The sequence below is a fragment of the Haliaeetus albicilla genome, chromosome 4 (assembly GCF_947461875.1).
Source record: "Haliaeetus albicilla chromosome 4, bHalAlb1.1, whole genome shotgun sequence".
Taxonomy (NCBI): Eukaryota; Metazoa; Chordata; class Aves; order Accipitriformes; family Accipitridae; genus Haliaeetus; species Haliaeetus albicilla.
The window spans coordinates 8,370,376-8,388,593 of record NC_091486.1 but is presented as its reverse complement, the minus strand read 5'-3'; the positions used below and the strand labels follow the sequence as shown (position 1 = coordinate 8,388,593).

Here is an 18,218-nt window from a genome sequence, read left to right as displayed (position 1 = left end):
AGAAAAACAGTGAAGAAGAAAAGAATAAAAGAGAAAACATTTGGTAACCTTATGGAATCCAACTGCACTTTTGATGCAGCTTTAAAACCTTACTTTTGAACTGTGGAGTGCCGAGCTTTGTTACAAAAAACTACGATTTTCAAAACCTCAGACTCAGTTTTCACAAAAAAAGTAAAAGTACGTGCAACAAACCTAGCATAGCCCTGCAAAAAATAACATCAGACTTGTGCTGACATGAAAAGTTACACTGAACATCGTGAGGTCAAACGTACAGCTAAAAAAATAGGTTCTTTCTTGAAATTCAAGGCCTCACTAATGTGTTCCTGACAACTGTCAGTGGTTAAAACCACCTTACTTGCTGCTCAAAGAGACTTTAAATTTTTTTAAACCGCCAACCTCCATAAGAATCTCTTCCTTGATCTCAAAAACTTCACGCACTTAGAATTCGAGGCAGGTTATTTCCTAGTGTTCTCCTGTCTTCTTTTATTTCTCAGTGGAACTCATCTGACAGCAGTTTTAAGCTGTAAAAAGTTCTTTCCAACATCTATCTGACCAATGAAAATGGTTACTCAAAGAAACAGAAGAAACACAAGTTTCCCAGCACTGAAAAAAACAAATGTTAATAGCATTTACCTCTCTCTACCACCTACCAAAGGGAGAAAAAAAAAGAAAAAAAGAAAAAGGTCCAAGTCCCTAAGTACTTCACTTCATGAACCTCAAGAAGCACTGCACCAACAGCCACTACCATTACACAACTGCACAATCCTGTCCTCTTACCCTTAATTGTCTAGCAGAGCCTTTACTCTGTTCCAGTTCAGCAGCAAGTGGGCTAACTGCATCACGAAAATACAAACAAGAATAAGACCACATTCCTCAAAACCCACCAACCCAAAACACATCGCTCAACTGTAAAATTACTACTGCCCAGGCAACAAGAAGTCAAATACATCTAAACACATTCAATCACAAGCATTACAGCATTAAAAATTCTGTGACTTTGAAATAGTTTTCACAAGGTAAACCACAACAAATGATGGAAATTATCCCACAAATCAGGAGATCTAGTACTGAGACGAAACAGCCTGTAATACCTGCCTAGAACTGTACATACAAAATTCAGTGCATGTTGTCACTATGGAAGACTTAGGATACACATAAACGTGTCAACTACTATATAGCAAAACCCTCCAATTTTTTGGCAGAAAATTCAATTCCTTTTTCATGTATCAAAACCTGATGTGTGCAGATGGAGAACAAGCTTACGGCAGTAAAATTATTTTCCCAAGGCTACAAAGAAAGCTTGGGTTATGCCCAGGATTAGAATAGTCCCTGGAGCAAATTCTTGGCCCGGTCTCTGTGAACCTAGCAGGATCAGAGTTAGCATTAATTCACCTTTTTTCCTCAGCTTGTGAAAGTTTAAACAGGCTGCCTTAAGCAAATATTATCTCACACAAATGAGGGACAAAACAAGAGTTACTATCAAAAAAAACCAAGAAAATGCTAAAAGGAGATATAAGTCTGAAAACACCTCATCTAGTGTAAGTTCATCCTATCATTTGCCATAAGCTTTAGGGCTAGATGCTTATCTGTTTCAAATTGAAATAAACTCATGGAAGTCAACAAATCTATGTACTCCAGCTGAAGATCTGTCCCTATAAATTACTTTAAGTGTATTTAGGAGATTTCAAGCCTAAAGATTCCATAAGCCATTAAACATTACTTGCAACATTATCCCTTAAATCCAAGCCTTGTTTTCATCCACCAGATGCTTCTCAGCAGGGAAATGTACACACGATAACCCAATGCGTGTCTCTTAGTGGGAGAGTAGCAGGAAATCTCCCTTTGAGCAGGGTTTGCTCAAGTGTTCACCAGGATTCAAAATAACAAAATTGGATCATTTTGCTGCCCACATCTCAATATTAGATATGATTTATTTTTTTTTATTTTTTACACATGCAGAAGCAGTAACTACAGGTTTCCCATAATCAGAACTCACATGGTAAAAGAACATAACTATGAATTTTACCTCCTTAACTAACAATCTGTACAAATTAATTTGCTGACCTATTTTTTCATGGCTAGAAAGAATTGTTCAACAATCTCTCCTTTTCTTGTTGCAGCTAATTACACACAGAAATATCAAGTCATGACAAATAAAAGGGAGACACAGTTTATTATTAGTTTCTAATGCACCACAAAGATGAGCAAGTGAATTGGCTCTTTTGGGTACTATCAGTTCCACATAGTTAGACATTATAGACTGATACATGGTAGCTGCCGCAGCAAGTCAGAGAATAGTGATGTCTATCAAGTTGGGAGGTAGCCAATAATCCTCCAGGCATACATATAGCCCTCATTTGCTCTCTTACAAAACAACAAGCTAAGACTGATGCTTTTCGTCTGCCTTTCTGTATCCCCAGCAGCATGCACTTACACACATACAAACTGATCAGCATAACACAATGCTAGTACGGGCTGTCTTATTTTTTCTTGTGCTGTTTAGCAGTTTTCTCCTAACTCCTTAGCCCTGCAATTAGGAAGTGATCTGCCACCACTGCAATAAGTTTTGTCACTAGCTTCCATGATGCTAGCCAGGTCTGATGCTGGTTACTTGGCTCTGCCCTATGTTTTTCATGGAACTGTTAGAAACATTTTTCTAGGATTAACTCAATTCACACTAAATGTGAATTTAAGTGTTCCAAACATCACAAATCTATTATTAAATATCTGAAGCCATTTGTTGCTTTGAAAGACCATTCTTTTCATGGAAGGATCACAAATCATTCTTTTGATCAAGGTAAAGTAAGTTATGTGGTTTCCACAAAATACTATTTCTAAGGAACTCCTTTCTAATTTGGACTTCAGCATTTCAAGTATACCTTAACCTGTCTACCAGTTGTCTACTGGGCCTACCAGAATGGGAATGCATGGAGCTACCTTTATTTTCCCCAGCTACACATCCTAGCTGAAACTGCAGGCTGCATTTCCATTCTATTAAATCTCCCACTGAACAATAATAAATCTTCCCTCTAAAATTTGAGATTTTTCTTCTCAGAGCCTAGGGAAATACTGTCATTCTTTGGCCATTGAAATGTTTCATTAAAAAATGTGATCTGAGGACAATGCACTTAGAGGTATATTTTCTTCACCCAGATATATTGAAAAGATACATTATACTTAACAGTTCCTTGATGCATAATTTTTAATAGCAGAAGATAAACAGTCTTCATATCTGATGAGAAATCTTCATTTAGGTTCAGCTGAGGAACTTGTTCTGCCATAGATATTTCTCATGTTCTCAGGATAGCACCTAGCATGAAAATGGCCCAGAGATCTCTCCAGAAAAACATAGTTCGTGGTGCAAGTACCAAAAGCCACTTATTCTGCAGCAGTTCCTGGAAGGAAGATGCCTCTTGTCTAGCTATTTTTATGGTATTTGTCAGACTATACCCCTTCCTCTGCAGTTTTTCTGTCTAGCAAAAATACCAGCTGGTTATTTCTGGTCACTCTTCTTTGACTAAGCACTGACTAATTCGTTTCTTCTAACTCCGAAGCTAAGCTTATCTGTCCCTTTTACTCCACATCCAGAGAAAAAAAGAACAGTAATGGGTCATACATGAAAGTCAGAAGAGATACTTAGGAGCTCTTTATGTTTTTTCTGAAGAAGGTTGGTTTGCAAATGAAGGTTAGCGTCTATTAAAAGTTATCTTGCCTTACCCTACTTCCAGACTTTGGTTTCAGTCTTTAACCAAGACTTGCGATAATCCTCATTTGAACAAAGCTAATTTGACCAGGTTGTACTACCCTTTCAATACAATGTATCAAAGTTTTCCAATCCTTCAGCCTGAAAGACTTGACCAACTGACACTACAGTTGCTTGACAGAATATCAAGATCTATGAATGCAAAATAGAGATCAGAACAACTATAGGCCCTTATCATCCAAGTACCATACCCTCAATGAAAAAAAAAACCAAAAAACTCAACACCACCGAACAACCCAACTCCACAGTATTTTTACCTATTTTTATTTTAGACTAATATTTCTGTAATATTTTCAGTAAGGTACGATAATGGATTGATCAAACCACACATTGTTTTACAATGCGCCAGAAATGCACAACACTACAGTGGACAAGCACAGCTGTTTCACAGAGCATAGCGGGGTTCTAGTACAGTTTATCACCTACAATGATAAATAATAATTTTTTCAAATAAAATAGTAGCTTAATTTATCAAACCGGATTTTTCACAAGATCAGTACTAACATGCCTTTTCTCAAAAAGTATCATAGCATGTAACAAATAGGAGTATCTAGGACATAAGCTTTATGCTCTTGCTGGTGGTGTTTTCAGAAACAAAAGTGTCCCTCAGTTAATACTGGGTTATTAACCTCAGAACGGGCAGTGCCACCTACTGAAACAACATCACCCTCCATTATAATAGATTTTCTCCACTACCACTCTGTATGTACCCACTCTCAGATGCTCCCATTTCTCATCTAGCACTACCACTGCTTCACCAGAGTTGGCAAAAAGGAAGCACATGTGTCAGCCAACCAACAGTATGTTCTACTGCAACGTGGTATAGATCTGCTAGGAGCTATATTGCACTGTAAAGAAGCAGATATTATTTATGTGATTATTTTACTGTTATTAAGTCCTCCTACAGTGCGGGCATATACTGTATGAGTCATCTGCAAATAAAATTCTCTACTGAAAAAGTATTAAAATCTAACAAGCTTCAACTTTCAGTGAAGGGAACTCAAACACTGTTACTGAAAAATCACAGAGAATAAGTGCCAAGAAGTAAACACCAAGCACTATCAACCTCCCCAGTAAAGCAAAAGTTATAAGTGTTATTAAAAAATTTAAATCAGGTACAAGTTCACATTTTGTTGTTTACTTTTGTTGTCTACTAAGTTAAAACACATGAATATTTTAAAATTTCTGGCAGAAGTAAAGAAAACCTAAGGGAAAGAAAGCTGTGTTCTGATTTTCATCACTTTCACTGCTGCTCAATAAGTTGTTTTTAATTCAGTAGTGCTTTACAACCTCACAAACTTCAAACAATAAAGTGATACTGTACAATGAATATTAAACATCCATTTTCTTTCATTAATCTTGATTTTCAGCTCCAGATACAAAGAATTACAAGTTCATCTTTGCCAATAAGCAAAGCAGCGTATTTTTAAATTGGGAGAGCAGAGAAAATATCTCATGATCTACGAAAATCAAATTCTACTGGTATATCAGGCATTCATAAAGAAATCTGCTAACACATTCATGCCTTTGCACAAAAGGTAAGCCTGCAACAGCTGAGGTACTACTTTGTGGAACTGATACTACAACGATTGATTGAAAATACATTTGACTTTTAAGACTGCAGTGATGATCCTTCAAAGGGCAGATGTACAACCACTTACCTATGCGCTATACCAAATAAACCAAGAGCAGCAACTGAGACTTGTACTAGAGGATTATTTAAATTCAATTTTACACAGAAAAAGTCAAACAGTTCTTCATGGACAACAGTTAGTACCAATCACATGCAATAAACATAATATTCCTTCCTTTTCTAACTATTTTTGTCTATTTCAGCCAAGAAACACATTTTTCATCCACTACAGGCTCAGGATGGCTGTAGGGCACATCATTCCCACACCACCCAGTTATCGCCAAGTGGCATGCCTAAAACCCTTCCCATTAAGTGTTCAGTTCTTCTTTTCCCGTATGCAAAATTCATCCTCTACCTACATCTGTGTCTAGTGGCACAGTATAATTCTCAGTGATATGAGTAGGATCCATGACACCAGCCCAATTACTTAACACTGCCGAGTTATTTACCTCACTTATTTGTATATTGTACCTTGCTACACAACTGTATTTTCATAGTTAGAACCTCTGAATCATCAAACACAAAGTTGCCTTTAATGGAACCCTAGCAGAGATCTGATGGCAACACTGAAGACCAAATTCTGAGTGTCTAAAGTCTCCTGCTATGAAATAAATATAATATATATTAGAATATGTATATTATATATATTTTATATGGTATAAATTATGTAATATAATAGAGATGTTAATTCATTTAAAGGACATTACTGTTTTAGATATTGCACACACTTATTTCAGACTTTTGCACAAAAAAAGCCCACAATCTCAGAAAGGAAAATTAAAACAACAAATTGTGTTTATGATTTTTACACTAAATAGCCTAGACTTAACATACTTGCATGTTCCTCATTCTTCATGAAATGATGTTAGAGTGCTAGCTCTCCCTCAATATCAGCATCCTGGTTTAATTTCAAAATTCTTTAGGATGATCTTTTCTTATGAGAAAGGAATCAGTACTTCGCACAAGGAATGATTAAATGGCAATTTTCTAATGTAAAAATACAACAGGCTCGTATGTTTTAAAGGTTAGCATTTAAACACAAACTCAGTTGTTTTAATACACTTCTACCGCAGCAACAATTTTTCAAATTGTTTACTGTTCAAATATATAGACAGAGATCATTATATAGCCTGTTCTAGATTTCACAGATTTCTATCATCATTTTGCCTGCCAACTAAGGAAAAGATTTCATGATGTGTGAAGCATTGCAGATTTTAGACCTATACTTCTGTTCAACAGCTATCAGTCTTGAACTTGACATCCATATGCTATTTTCTCCTCCCAAGAAAGTCACTTAGATTTTTGTACGCCTAAAAAAAGACAGGCCCTTACCGGTCTCTCATCTGATTTTCAGTGAATGAAAATTGCATTTTGCTCTTACTAAGTACAGATTGACCTATACAAAAGGCTATCTTTTGCCAGTGCTGCACAGGCAATGGATATTTTTGTCCTTTAGATCTTACGTATAACATGGTTAGGACCAAATTCTGGTTTTGACTGTAGTGATGCAGCTATAATGAGGACAATAGGGTTGCACAAGTGTCACCAAAATCAGAACTCTACCTTGGGAATTTAAGTTCTATATTTCATTAACACTTCTGTGAGACTACAGCCCTGAAGCATCTGTCTTTTTGTAACTGATGTAATTAAATGCCCTAAGAAATATGCAAAATGAGGGATCTGCACACTATCACACAGCAGCTCTATTCTGTATTTAGCCTTTACTTGGTTTTAAGGGTCTGCATGGTATTGTGACTTGAAATGTAACTTTCTGAATAAATGTAATGTGCTCTACTAAACAAAACAAAACACAACACAAAAAAAACCCACACCTCTCAGGTCTTTAGGAGCTAGAAATGAAATTCTATATAGCTCCTGGAAGAGAAAACACAAAGACCAATACTTTTCCTGTGGTCAGTGGTCCTGGAGAATTGTTTAGGTACCCAGCTGAGACACTCTAAAACAGGCCTGAGTTCTGAATGCCCATCATTCCTCTGAAATTCAGTGACCTTTAAAGAACGTTGAATTGGATATCCAAACTAAAGAGCCTCAGAATCATGAACCTTCACCTTTATTAGTAGGATTATTATTCACAGCTGTGCCCAGGGTATACTAAGTATTGGGCAAACATAAGGGAAAGCCCGCATATATTAATTTTTCAAGCAAGAATAGGAATGGGTCACTGGGAAAATGATATATTCATCAATAAATTAATATAGTCACTCCCAACTCAGTCATCTGAGTAGTATGCCTGAGATGAGCAGTGACAGATTACATCAATAAGTTCACATCCAAGCATCCAGATGATAACACCTTCAATTGCTCAACGTTTGTCCCATGTAACTCCATTTGCAGTACACCAGAGTAGCATAATAGGGAAGGAGAATCAGCAGTCATGTCCTACAGCTAACCAAAATGAGATTTTATGGCTCAGTTTAGTCATTCCAATGAATGAAGTAGACCTGGATCCATACTTCCTAAGGTTTGTTGGCATTTGAATCCATCTGTTAGACTGGGATGGGATGTCTGAACTGGGATGAAGCTTTAATCTGAAAGCAAGCTCTACCCTGAAATTTCTAAGTGTATGGACCATGCATTTCAAACATAATGCCTCTCTAATCCCAGTATGTGGAAGCTCACTTTAATAAAACATTTTTCAGCAATTCATTTTGAAACACAGATGATTTTGTATACAAAATCAGAATGCCAGTTTCTTTGCATTTATTTGTAATATCTTATGCATGGGCCAATAGTTAATCCTATAAAATATTCCCACCTACAGAACTGTATCTACCAAGTTTCCACAGAGATACCATACAGATTAACAAAATCATAGAATCATGTAGGTTGGAAAAGACCTTGAAGATCAAGTCCAACTGTCAACCTAACACTGCCAAGTCGACCACCAAACCATGTCCCTAAGCACCACATCTACATGACTTTTAAATACCTCCAGGTGGCGACCCAACCACTTCCCTGGGCAGCCTGTTCCAATGCTTGACAACCCTTTCAGTAAAAAAATTTTTCTTAATATCCAACCTAAATCTCCCCTAGCGCAACTTGAGGCCATTTCGTCTTGTTCTATCACTTGTTACTTGGGAGAATAGACCCACACCCACCTCGCTACAACCTTCTTCCATGTAGTTGTACAGAGCAATAAGGTCTCCTCTCAGCCTCCTTTTCTCCAGACTAAACAAGCCCAGGTTCCTCAGCTGCTCCTCAAAAGACTTGTGCTCTAGACCCTTCACCAGCTTTGTTGCTCTTCTTTGGACACGCTCCAGCACCTCAATGCCTTTCTTGTAGTGAATAAAATTCACCTTCTCAAAATAACAGTGCATATTTACCACACTAGACTAAACACTTATCAGAATAGGACCTCAAATCATGGACCTATTGGTTGCACTCAAGTTTTCACTTATTTCTATAAAGCTAAACCCTTAAATATGTCTGTGGTGATCTAAAAGGAGTGATCTCCAAGACAACCATGAGGACAGATTTCACAACCTGCCTGTTATTTCTCCAGCATTTTGCAAATAGCCCAGCATCGACTCTTCCCGTGATGCATTAGCATGCAGGGCCTATTCAGCACATTCTGACCACACTGGGACAGGCTGTCTGCAAGTTCCATCTCAATGGCTGCCTCATGAAAACCCTTAACAAAGCTTACATTTACAAAGGCCCACATTCTAAATCTTTACTCAATCTCTGACTACAAAGAGAGCTTTTAGTACAAAATTTGGTCTATACGTTGTTCTGATATATCGATATGACTACTCCATTCACTGTGAAACAATTTTAGCTAACCAAATCAGGAAGATGAATGAACAAACTACGTTCTGTGAATCACAAATCTACACTGGACAAGAAATACCAGATAGAATGAGAGTTTGTTTCTGCTTTGACAATATTATCAGAGATTAGCTGCTTGAGCAGAAATTAAACTTTAACAGCAAAAGCTATATTTCCAGATTTTTCAAAATTATGCTTTAGTAACATAAATGTCAAGAAATTAAGAATAATGGGTTTCAAAACACCAGAGTTCCATTCCACAGTAATAGTCCCTTGTCCTCTGCTATGATTCTGAAACTAGGCTCAGTATGAACCTACAATACTGCAGCTACAGAAAGGAGACATTATAGTTGTTATTATGAAATGATTTAGACTGCAGCCTTATACTACACATATATATGTTGAAAAAAATATGTTCATATTGTATTATCATTCTTTTCTTGTATTATTGTAAACCAGAAACAAATAATTATATCAAAATAATTAATCCAGTACTTACTTGGGGTGCTGAGGAATAAATTAATGTTCATTTTAGTAATTTTTATCATGCCTGTATGAGTTTATGACTATATATTTATAAAAATGTAAATCCACTCTTTATAAGAATTCTACAAACATACAAATTTCAGGCAGCATCAAAATGAAAAGCAAAATTAACTTATTCCTCAGGCATTGCTCAGTATCTGACCATAAAAGTATTGTACAAAACCACAAATGTCAGAATATGCATAACTGATTCTAAGTAAGCCTAAATTTCAGTTGCTAAAGATGATACCATAGGGCTCCACTGACCTCAAGGATCTTACAAATTTAAGTCTATAAAGATTTTACTGAAGCCGTGTGCAACTATCTGCTGGAAAGCAACACCTTCAACAGCATCCAAAGCCAGTGAGACCATAACCATTACCACGGAGTGCAGAAGCTGCATTTCGAGACAGCAGCCAAAGCTTCCAAATGGTCTTTTATAAGTACAGCACTTCTGTGGTAAAAATCAGTATATTAAGTTCCTGATAGCAAGAGATCTGTTCTTTCAGCTAAATAAAAAAGCTGATTTTATGGTTTGTGTAAATCCTACTTCTCAATATTAGTGAATGAAAGATGATGATTTCCTTTTCCCTTAAGCAGACATCCTGCTCCATATCCAGCCTAGCTTGGTTTAGATTTCCAAACCTAAAGAGACCAAACACATTTTGATGTATACACCAGCATTTCATCTTCTGCGTTCCAATATGTCAGGCCACAAACAGCCCATCCCAAAGAGAATACATACTATACACCTGTTATGTAGCAAATATACGACATGTATATAGGTACATCATCATTTGAATTTATATACTTTTATAATACACTATACACAGGTTCTTAATAGTAAGTCTAACACACAGAGTTCAGATCAATGGATTTCATGCCTCATGTGCCATAGATCATTACCTAATAAGGAAACTACTTTGTGTATTCAGGTCAACATAAGATTTGTCAATCTCTTTCAATATTACCAAGTGAAAGTTCAGCTGGGGCATCATCATAATCCCACCGACAGCAAACATCTCGTACCAGTCAAGATAAACCATTCCAACTTACTCTAATGCTGGAAAAATGTAGCTTTGGAAGCAAACAGAGTAGTCTTGAAAGCAAGGATGGTAATAATGCGGCAGCACTCAAGGGAGGGAGCAGACCATAAAAAAGGAAAGGTAGTCTAGTTACAAACACTTGGTTGGAAAAGGAGACTCCTGAATCACTTCCCCACTCTCCACACAGACCATGTACACGGGTATCACTCCCCTTAGTATTTTTCTTATCCTCCATGTCCTCCATTTCTTCAACTACAGTTATCAAGTAATGTCAGTTCCCTGGCCTACTACTATCTTTACTATATCATGTGCTGCGGCAAAAGCAGATAGACTTGCAATAAAGTCTTTGGAAGCATGTAAGAGGATAAAACAGAAATTTACAGGAAGAATTTATCAGGGAATCAGAAACAGTAGTGAGAATACAGTCAGTGTAGCCCAACAATTAGCACAGCAGGTCCCCATTTTTCACTGAAATTGAACGTCAGGGCTGTACTGCTAACACTTTACCATTACAGACAAGGGTAAAACAGAAACAGGATACTTTAAATAGCAGGTGACTACAAAGAATTGGAAGTGTCAAACACCCCAAAGTGACAACTCATCATTTATATCAAACAGGTAGCAAACCCTGGTCACCTGGCATGTCTCCCAACTCATGGATTGGCTAGAGGAACCTGCTAAAAGGACAGCACAAAGGAAGAGAGCAGCCAATGTGAGATGATAAACTGAGTAGAACTGCTGAAATTGCATGGGGGAGCAAAGCAATTCTAGAAGAACATATTTTCCTCAAAGATTAAGAAGTTTTAATACTAAGCATATCAAAAGCCCTGGCAATGTTTTTGTGGCATACAAGTTAACTGTCAACTGTCTATTAAGAGTCTGTGTATATAGATTTAATATGTATCTGTGTGCTGCTTCCTCTTGTATTTTTCATAAATTTAGCCCCTTCAAACCACAAGGAAAGATACATTCCAAAGACATATAACTAGTCAACTACTAACAGCTAATTTCAATGCCTGAGTTCAATGCCTATCCACTCCACTGAGTATGCAGTCACATTATATCCAGGCAGGACTACCTTATCTGCTGGGTTTTTTTGTAGGGTTTCTAAAACACTGCCATGAATAAGGAAAACAGAAAACAAAAGCTTTCAGATAACCTAACTAATCTTAGAAAAATTTTTAAAAAAGACCCTTTTAAAAGAAATGGAGTGGTTTCGTTATCCATTTTATACTTAAGTCTCGCAACTCTGACAAATGAAAATGTAAAATAAAATTAAGCCATTTCTCAATATTCCCTAAAATTATATTGTTAATTATTCTATAACATAGTACTTACTTTTATGTTGCTTCAGTAGCAAAGACAGATTATTGTATTTTCATGAAGCAGAACAAAATGGAAACTCAGATGTCCTGCTTTCTTCTTAACATTAAAATTCTTCACAATGTTAGATTCTGCTTTTAAGTGTTCCTTCTCTTTTCTCTTTTTTGAATCAAGTTATTGTACCTGTGTTTCTATATAAATCACTCTGAGAAATGTATGTTGAGTTTTCAGAGACCATTTGGTCGGATTCTAATAATCTCTCCTGGGAGCTGACACCAACTTCCAGCAGCAGGTCGTACACTGCAGATTAGAATAATAAAGCACATGCTGCTGCAGCTTCAAACCACCTCCCTCCCCCCCCCAAAAAAAAACCCAACAACAAAAAAGCAAGTCTGTCTTTATCAAGCTGAAGAATGATGTTTTGAGACCTCTCTAGATGTCTTGTCTCCTAGGCAGAGCTTTTCTTTTGTTTATATAAACACATAAATTCAGTCACTTCTGGTTTTTCCTTCTTTTAAACAGAGAATATGCCATCGCAAAGATTTTGTTCCAGATTCCACATTTCTTTTTGTCCTTACAGTAATGCAGTGTTACTTAATTGACCAAGATAGAAAGCTGGTATTTTAAAAATTTGCATTGAACTGAAATATATTTTTATTTACACAATGTAGCTTTTTTTCCTGTTGTGAAATAAAAGAAATATATTTCATTTTTTCCATATAAAAGTGGTTTCGGGTTTTTTTCCAAATTCTTTGTGTAAACTAAGCAAATGTCTTGAAACTTAAAGAAAAACACTGGCTTAAAAAAACACCCTAGTATTTCTCCTCCAGATTAGCATTGTGTTAGGGTATCTGTCAGCGTAGTACAGATAAATTATATATTTCTCCCTTACAATTCACTATTCTTTATTATAGCGTTCCCACTACAAATCCCAGGTGGATTAAGACTTGTCATATTTGACCTCTTTAGTTAAAGGCAATCCACTGCATAATGATTTTTACACTATTTTGTAAAATGAACAGTTCCACATGCATAAATGCTAACAGGAATCAACATCTCCTGTTTCTTTCTCTGACCTTCAACAACCCTATCCTCTGCAGAAAAAAATAACAGTTTTACTAATTTATAAGCACCATGCAGACACAGGCAGTCTAGAGAAAAACCTCTTTAGCAGTTGTAAAGAAAAAACATGAGAAAGCTTCCACAAAGAGAGAAATTCTGAGAGCCCAAAAGAAAAAAGAAAAAAAAAGGAAGAGGTGTGAAGGTTTAAAATATTCCCAATACTCACTGAAAGCAGCCACTGCAAGAGCCAGTGTGACAATAATGGAGACCCAGGAAACCCACAATGCCTTCTTTCTGTAGCTTTGAGCTTCATGAGGTTTTAGCCTCGTACTGCTTTCTAGCAAACCTGATAAGCAATAAGCAAAGAGGGTATGAACAATACATTGCTCCTTTTAAAAACACAGCTGTGTTAGTTCAGACCTAGATCATATATTTACATTATATATTACATACAGAATCAATGCAGAATCAAATCCTGCTCACATTATTAAGGTTAAGTGAATGAAGCCACCAGAAACATATGAGTAAGCAAGGAGAGCACACACAAGTTGTTTTGATTTCACATAGAAAGACCCACACATCAGTCACTTAAAAAGAGCACTGCAGTTGTAGGGCAGTTACAAAATTCACATCCCTTACATTTTCCACCTGTACATCTACACAAGAAAGGGCTCTGTCCTATACTCACTCAGATCAAAACTCGTTTCAGAACTTCAGGATCCTGAACATAATTAACATAGGAGAAAAACTCGTGCTCACCAGTCTCTGCGAAATAACCTACTGATGCACAGGAATATACTGCACATATTGAGCACTGAAGTAGAAGCAGGCATACCTTAGAATCGAAGCTATCACAGTTGAAAAAACCTCTTGAAGCATAACGTCCTTCATGTGAGGTAAGAATACATCCCCATCTAGAACTAACTGAAGAACCAATTCTATCGTTATTGCAATCAGCACGGAAGTCTGTTGAACACAAGTGAATGGGATTGCTTTCTCTCTTTTTTAAAGCTTTCAATTTGTGGAATTCTTTTGTCCACTCATCTTAAATCACAGAGAAGAATTCAGGTTAAAAATAAAGAAAATAACAACATTCTTTGGTTTTTATTCTCTCAGTCTGAGTCTTAAGCCACTTTTAAAATGCATTCAGAATTTAACATATTTGCCTTCTGTATATCCCATCCAGATTCTTTTGTGCTTAATATATTCATCTAATTTGAAACATACATTCTTTTTCACCAGCAAGTTCCAGCTCAAATCTGCTTAGTTAGAGAGAATGCCTGATAGCTTTTAACTTTCTTAATTAATTACTCCAGAAAATGTGGGTGGTTCCTCTTAAATGATGATCACTTTTCAGAGGGACTTGCCTGCACTGAATGCATGGAACTGGGGCACTGGTTTAATAGCACAACCTTTCAGTAGCGGGTCTAATGCCTTAGACAAAGGGTTGAGAACAGGGGCTCTGGCAGACTCAGCAGCAGATTAAAACATAACAGCTGAAGCTGTTACTATCCTCACCTTCCCCAGTTTTCTCTCTGATGGCTATTGCCACTTTCAAGGCAGGGACACCTGACCTGGTTATTAGTATACTCCTGAATCCACACCTTGTTTAACCAAGTTTATTAACATTAACAGATACTGACTTCAACCAACTGTACTATACTGGCTGAAAACTGCAATGGTTTAGGAATCATTTCAGAAGTGAAGCAGACATCTCTGCCTCAGGGGCAGCAATGTGTCAGCAGAGGGGCAGGCATCCAAGGGTGGTAACAATTCAAGTCACCGGATTTTATTCTGCCACTTGAAGTCTGTCAAAATTACTGGTTCTAATCCTAGCACAATCGGTAGGATTCACGTTGTCTTGGAAAAATTCTTCATGCTTTTTTCACCTCAATTACAATAAAGGAGAGAGAGTTTCTTTATGGTAGTTCAGAAAGCCACTGGGAGAATTTCATGCTTGTACTGTGTTTTTAGAAAATTTAAAATATTACCTCACTTTTGTGCTACACACTCCCCTCTTTATGAATGGAAAACAATTTGCAAACTTGCATGCAGGAGAATTACTAGACCCTATATTGAAATGATGTCTCTTTCTTATTACGTGCGTTCTTTCTTTAATAGATGAAAACTACCAGATGACAACTCTGAAGGGTTTGAGTCTTTTACTGATAGTACTGCACAGCTATTTGTCATATAGCCCGCTTTCATTTGTGTGAAGAAATATTTTTTTTCCCCAATGTTTGCCCTATCTTCTGCCACTACATATAATGATGCACAGTTTAACTGCTGTCTGATATGAGGTAATTTAACAATACATCTTGAAATATAGGAGAGTTTTCTACTAATATAACCATAGAGAAAACACATCTTCTCACGTTTTGCGCCCCTCCTGCCCCCTCCCCAAACCAAGGATTTTAAATTACAGCCCAAATCTTATTGGAATGTAAAGCAAAGCAGGTTTTCTTAGTGAAGTTTTGATTCTCAATATTTCAAACCTCAAATAAACACGGATCACAATGACAGACATCCTCACCTGTTTGTTTCTTTAAAGACATCCTATAATTCATGGCTACAGCTCACTATTACCTGGGAAGTCCAACATACACAGTGGATACTTACAAATCAAATAATACCCTAATTAAATTAAGAAATTAATAATAAGCCCCATAGCTAGTGCAGCACTGTTGATTACTATTCACATGTCAAGCACGTGTCCAGTATGACAGAGACTGCAATCCTTATAAAACTGAACCACTTCTGCCGTGTGTGTGTGTGTTTGTCTTTCTCTCTCTCTCAAAATGGCTGGCATATTCTAGCTGTCAGAGATGTGATCCCTTCCTTCCTAAAATAATTCAAATAATTTTTTGTATCTACAATTTTCACCCCTGAGAAAGATCATATTATTCTTACGAGTGTCCTAGGGGACGGCACACAAAAATACAAACTCATTCACGTGACTACCAAGCCCATAGCATGAAAATTATTTAGAAGCAACAGCAGCTCCTTAATTTACACGCAACAACACAATTCACAAGGTAAACCTCCATATTTTTTCCACTGACCAGTAGAAAACAAGTTTAAAGCATCCATGGGAGGCTGAAAGATAATCTTTCGGTATGGCCTGCATTGCTACAAAAATAAAAAGCTAGCATCTACTGATAAAATTCCTCCACCCTGAAATCAACATACTGAGTAATTTTATTGCCATTAATTTATTTAACACATAGGTATCCTCAAGGTAAAGAAGAGATGATGAGCTGGTTAAATCCACTGGATTTTTACTTTATCTTTCAGTACCTTCCTATATTAACAGATTTTCTTCCCATAAAAAAATCAGAAGGAGAAAAAACCTGTCTAACAGTTGCAGAACACAAGCTTGGCATATTTGTGAAGTGATTCTAGGATATTCTTTACCATATGCTGACTTACCAGAAGTACTTTTCTATTTGGCTAAGGGATCATTTTAAAATGTCAAGTTAGAATTTGTGGAAGAGATAAGACTAATAGAAAAATTGTTCACCTAAGATGTTAATTTAAGGACCCATCCACAAAATTATCACTGATTTTGATCTGGCTCTTAAAGAGCAAATAATCTTGTTCCAAAATTTAGGGTTAGTTTTTATTTTTAGCAAACATGGAAGTATCATCTCTATAACTGGATCTGCTATGATTCATTGGACAGGATCATAAGAAAAAGTACAATCTAAAAGGACAGACTAACAATTTCAACAGGGACAACCTGCAAAAAGCATACCAGATTTTCCTCTACAATGGTAGATGGAATCGGTGACTGTAGGGAAGGCTAAAAGAAATCTACTGCAAGGGCCACAGAAAGAGCGTGAAGGCAGAGAAGGAAATAGAATCAGCAGCTTCAGTCTCATGCCCCTCCTAGAAAGAGATAAGGTTAGGTACAACAGACTCTCTTTTTGGAATTACCCTTAATACCAGAAGAGCCAGCTTTCATCTTCAGTTCTGTCATACTGGGCACAAATTAAAAATCTTTGTAATCAAACTTCCATGTTTGAACCATAATCAAAATTCCTGATTCTTGTTATTTAAAACAGAACTGAAGCCTCAAATTGCCCCCAGTCACAATGTCTGTCCCCTGCCATTGGCGGCGACAGTGAGGGTACTCCTGGAAAAAGGGCTGCTGTCCCCAGCCCCAACGTGACTGAAACCAGTCAGGGAAGATGGTGACTGCTCTTCCCCCTTACTTCTCTACTTCGTGTCTAGGATTTGTGAGCAAGCACAGGCATTTGGAAAGCTGGGGAAAGAACAGGGGATATGGGGGTTACATGTAGGATTAAGACCGAGAACACAAAAGGGACTCGGGGACGCTGAAAGCAAAAAGAGAAAGGAAGTAAAGGCAATAGAAAGGCTAAGGAAAGCCTATACGTGAAATAAAAAACGGAGACAAATTGTGTGGAAGAGGAGCCTGGAGGCATTGTGGAGGACAAGGCAATGGGGAGGGTTAAAATGGCAGCTGCCTTTATGGGCCGCAGGTAAGCTAGCACCTCACACATCGTTAACAGATGTCCAAAATAGGCGTGCTTCACATTAAAGAGTAACACGGTTTGGAAGCAGGCAGCTTTCCATCCCTGGCCAGATATTTAGGCAAATACTAAAAACCGAGTTATATGGAAGCGCATTGCACGGTAGGGGAAGGGAGACAAGGAGTGAGGTAACCGCCCTGACTTCGCTACCCAGCCAGGGCCGTAGCAGACCCCCACAGAAAGGCCCCGTTGTGCCCCTGCTCGGAAGGCGGCTGCCACAAGCCCCGCTGGCAGGTAACCTCAGCGGCCTCCCTCCCTCCCTTCGGCGGCGAGAAAACCCTCCGGCACTGCCTGTCCCTCCCGGGAGCCCGCGGGGCCCCCGCCGGCCACCTGCGCCCCTCAGCCCGGGCTCTCCCCCTCGCCTGTGGAGCGGGAGCGGCGCCGTGTGCCGCCGCCCGCCAGCACCCGCTCCCCCGCCAGGCAGGCAGGCAGGCAAGTTTTCGGGCGAGGTGGGAACGGCCAGGAATAGAGTTTATAAAAATATTTTAAAGCTGTCGCGGGGTGCTCGTACGAGAACTAAAAAG

The 18,218-nt window shown here is 37.8% G+C and overlaps 1 protein-coding gene across 2 annotated transcripts in view; it reads right to left on the bottom strand.

Moving 5' to 3' along the window:
• The window catches only part of TMEM163 (transmembrane protein 163), a 105,664-nt gene that overhangs the window by 86,121 nt on the left and 1,325 nt on the right, over nt 1-18,218 (bottom strand). Inside the window, exon 2 of one of the 2 annotated variants that reach the window (XM_069780838.1) lies at nt 13,368-13,487. The exons of the other annotated variant lie outside the window; for it this stretch is intronic. Within the exon in view, the coding sequence (XP_069636939.1) occupies nt 13,368-13,487 (120 nt within the window). The remainder of the gene's footprint in view (nt 1-13,367; nt 13,488-18,218) is intronic. 2 annotated transcript variants of the gene reach the window in all.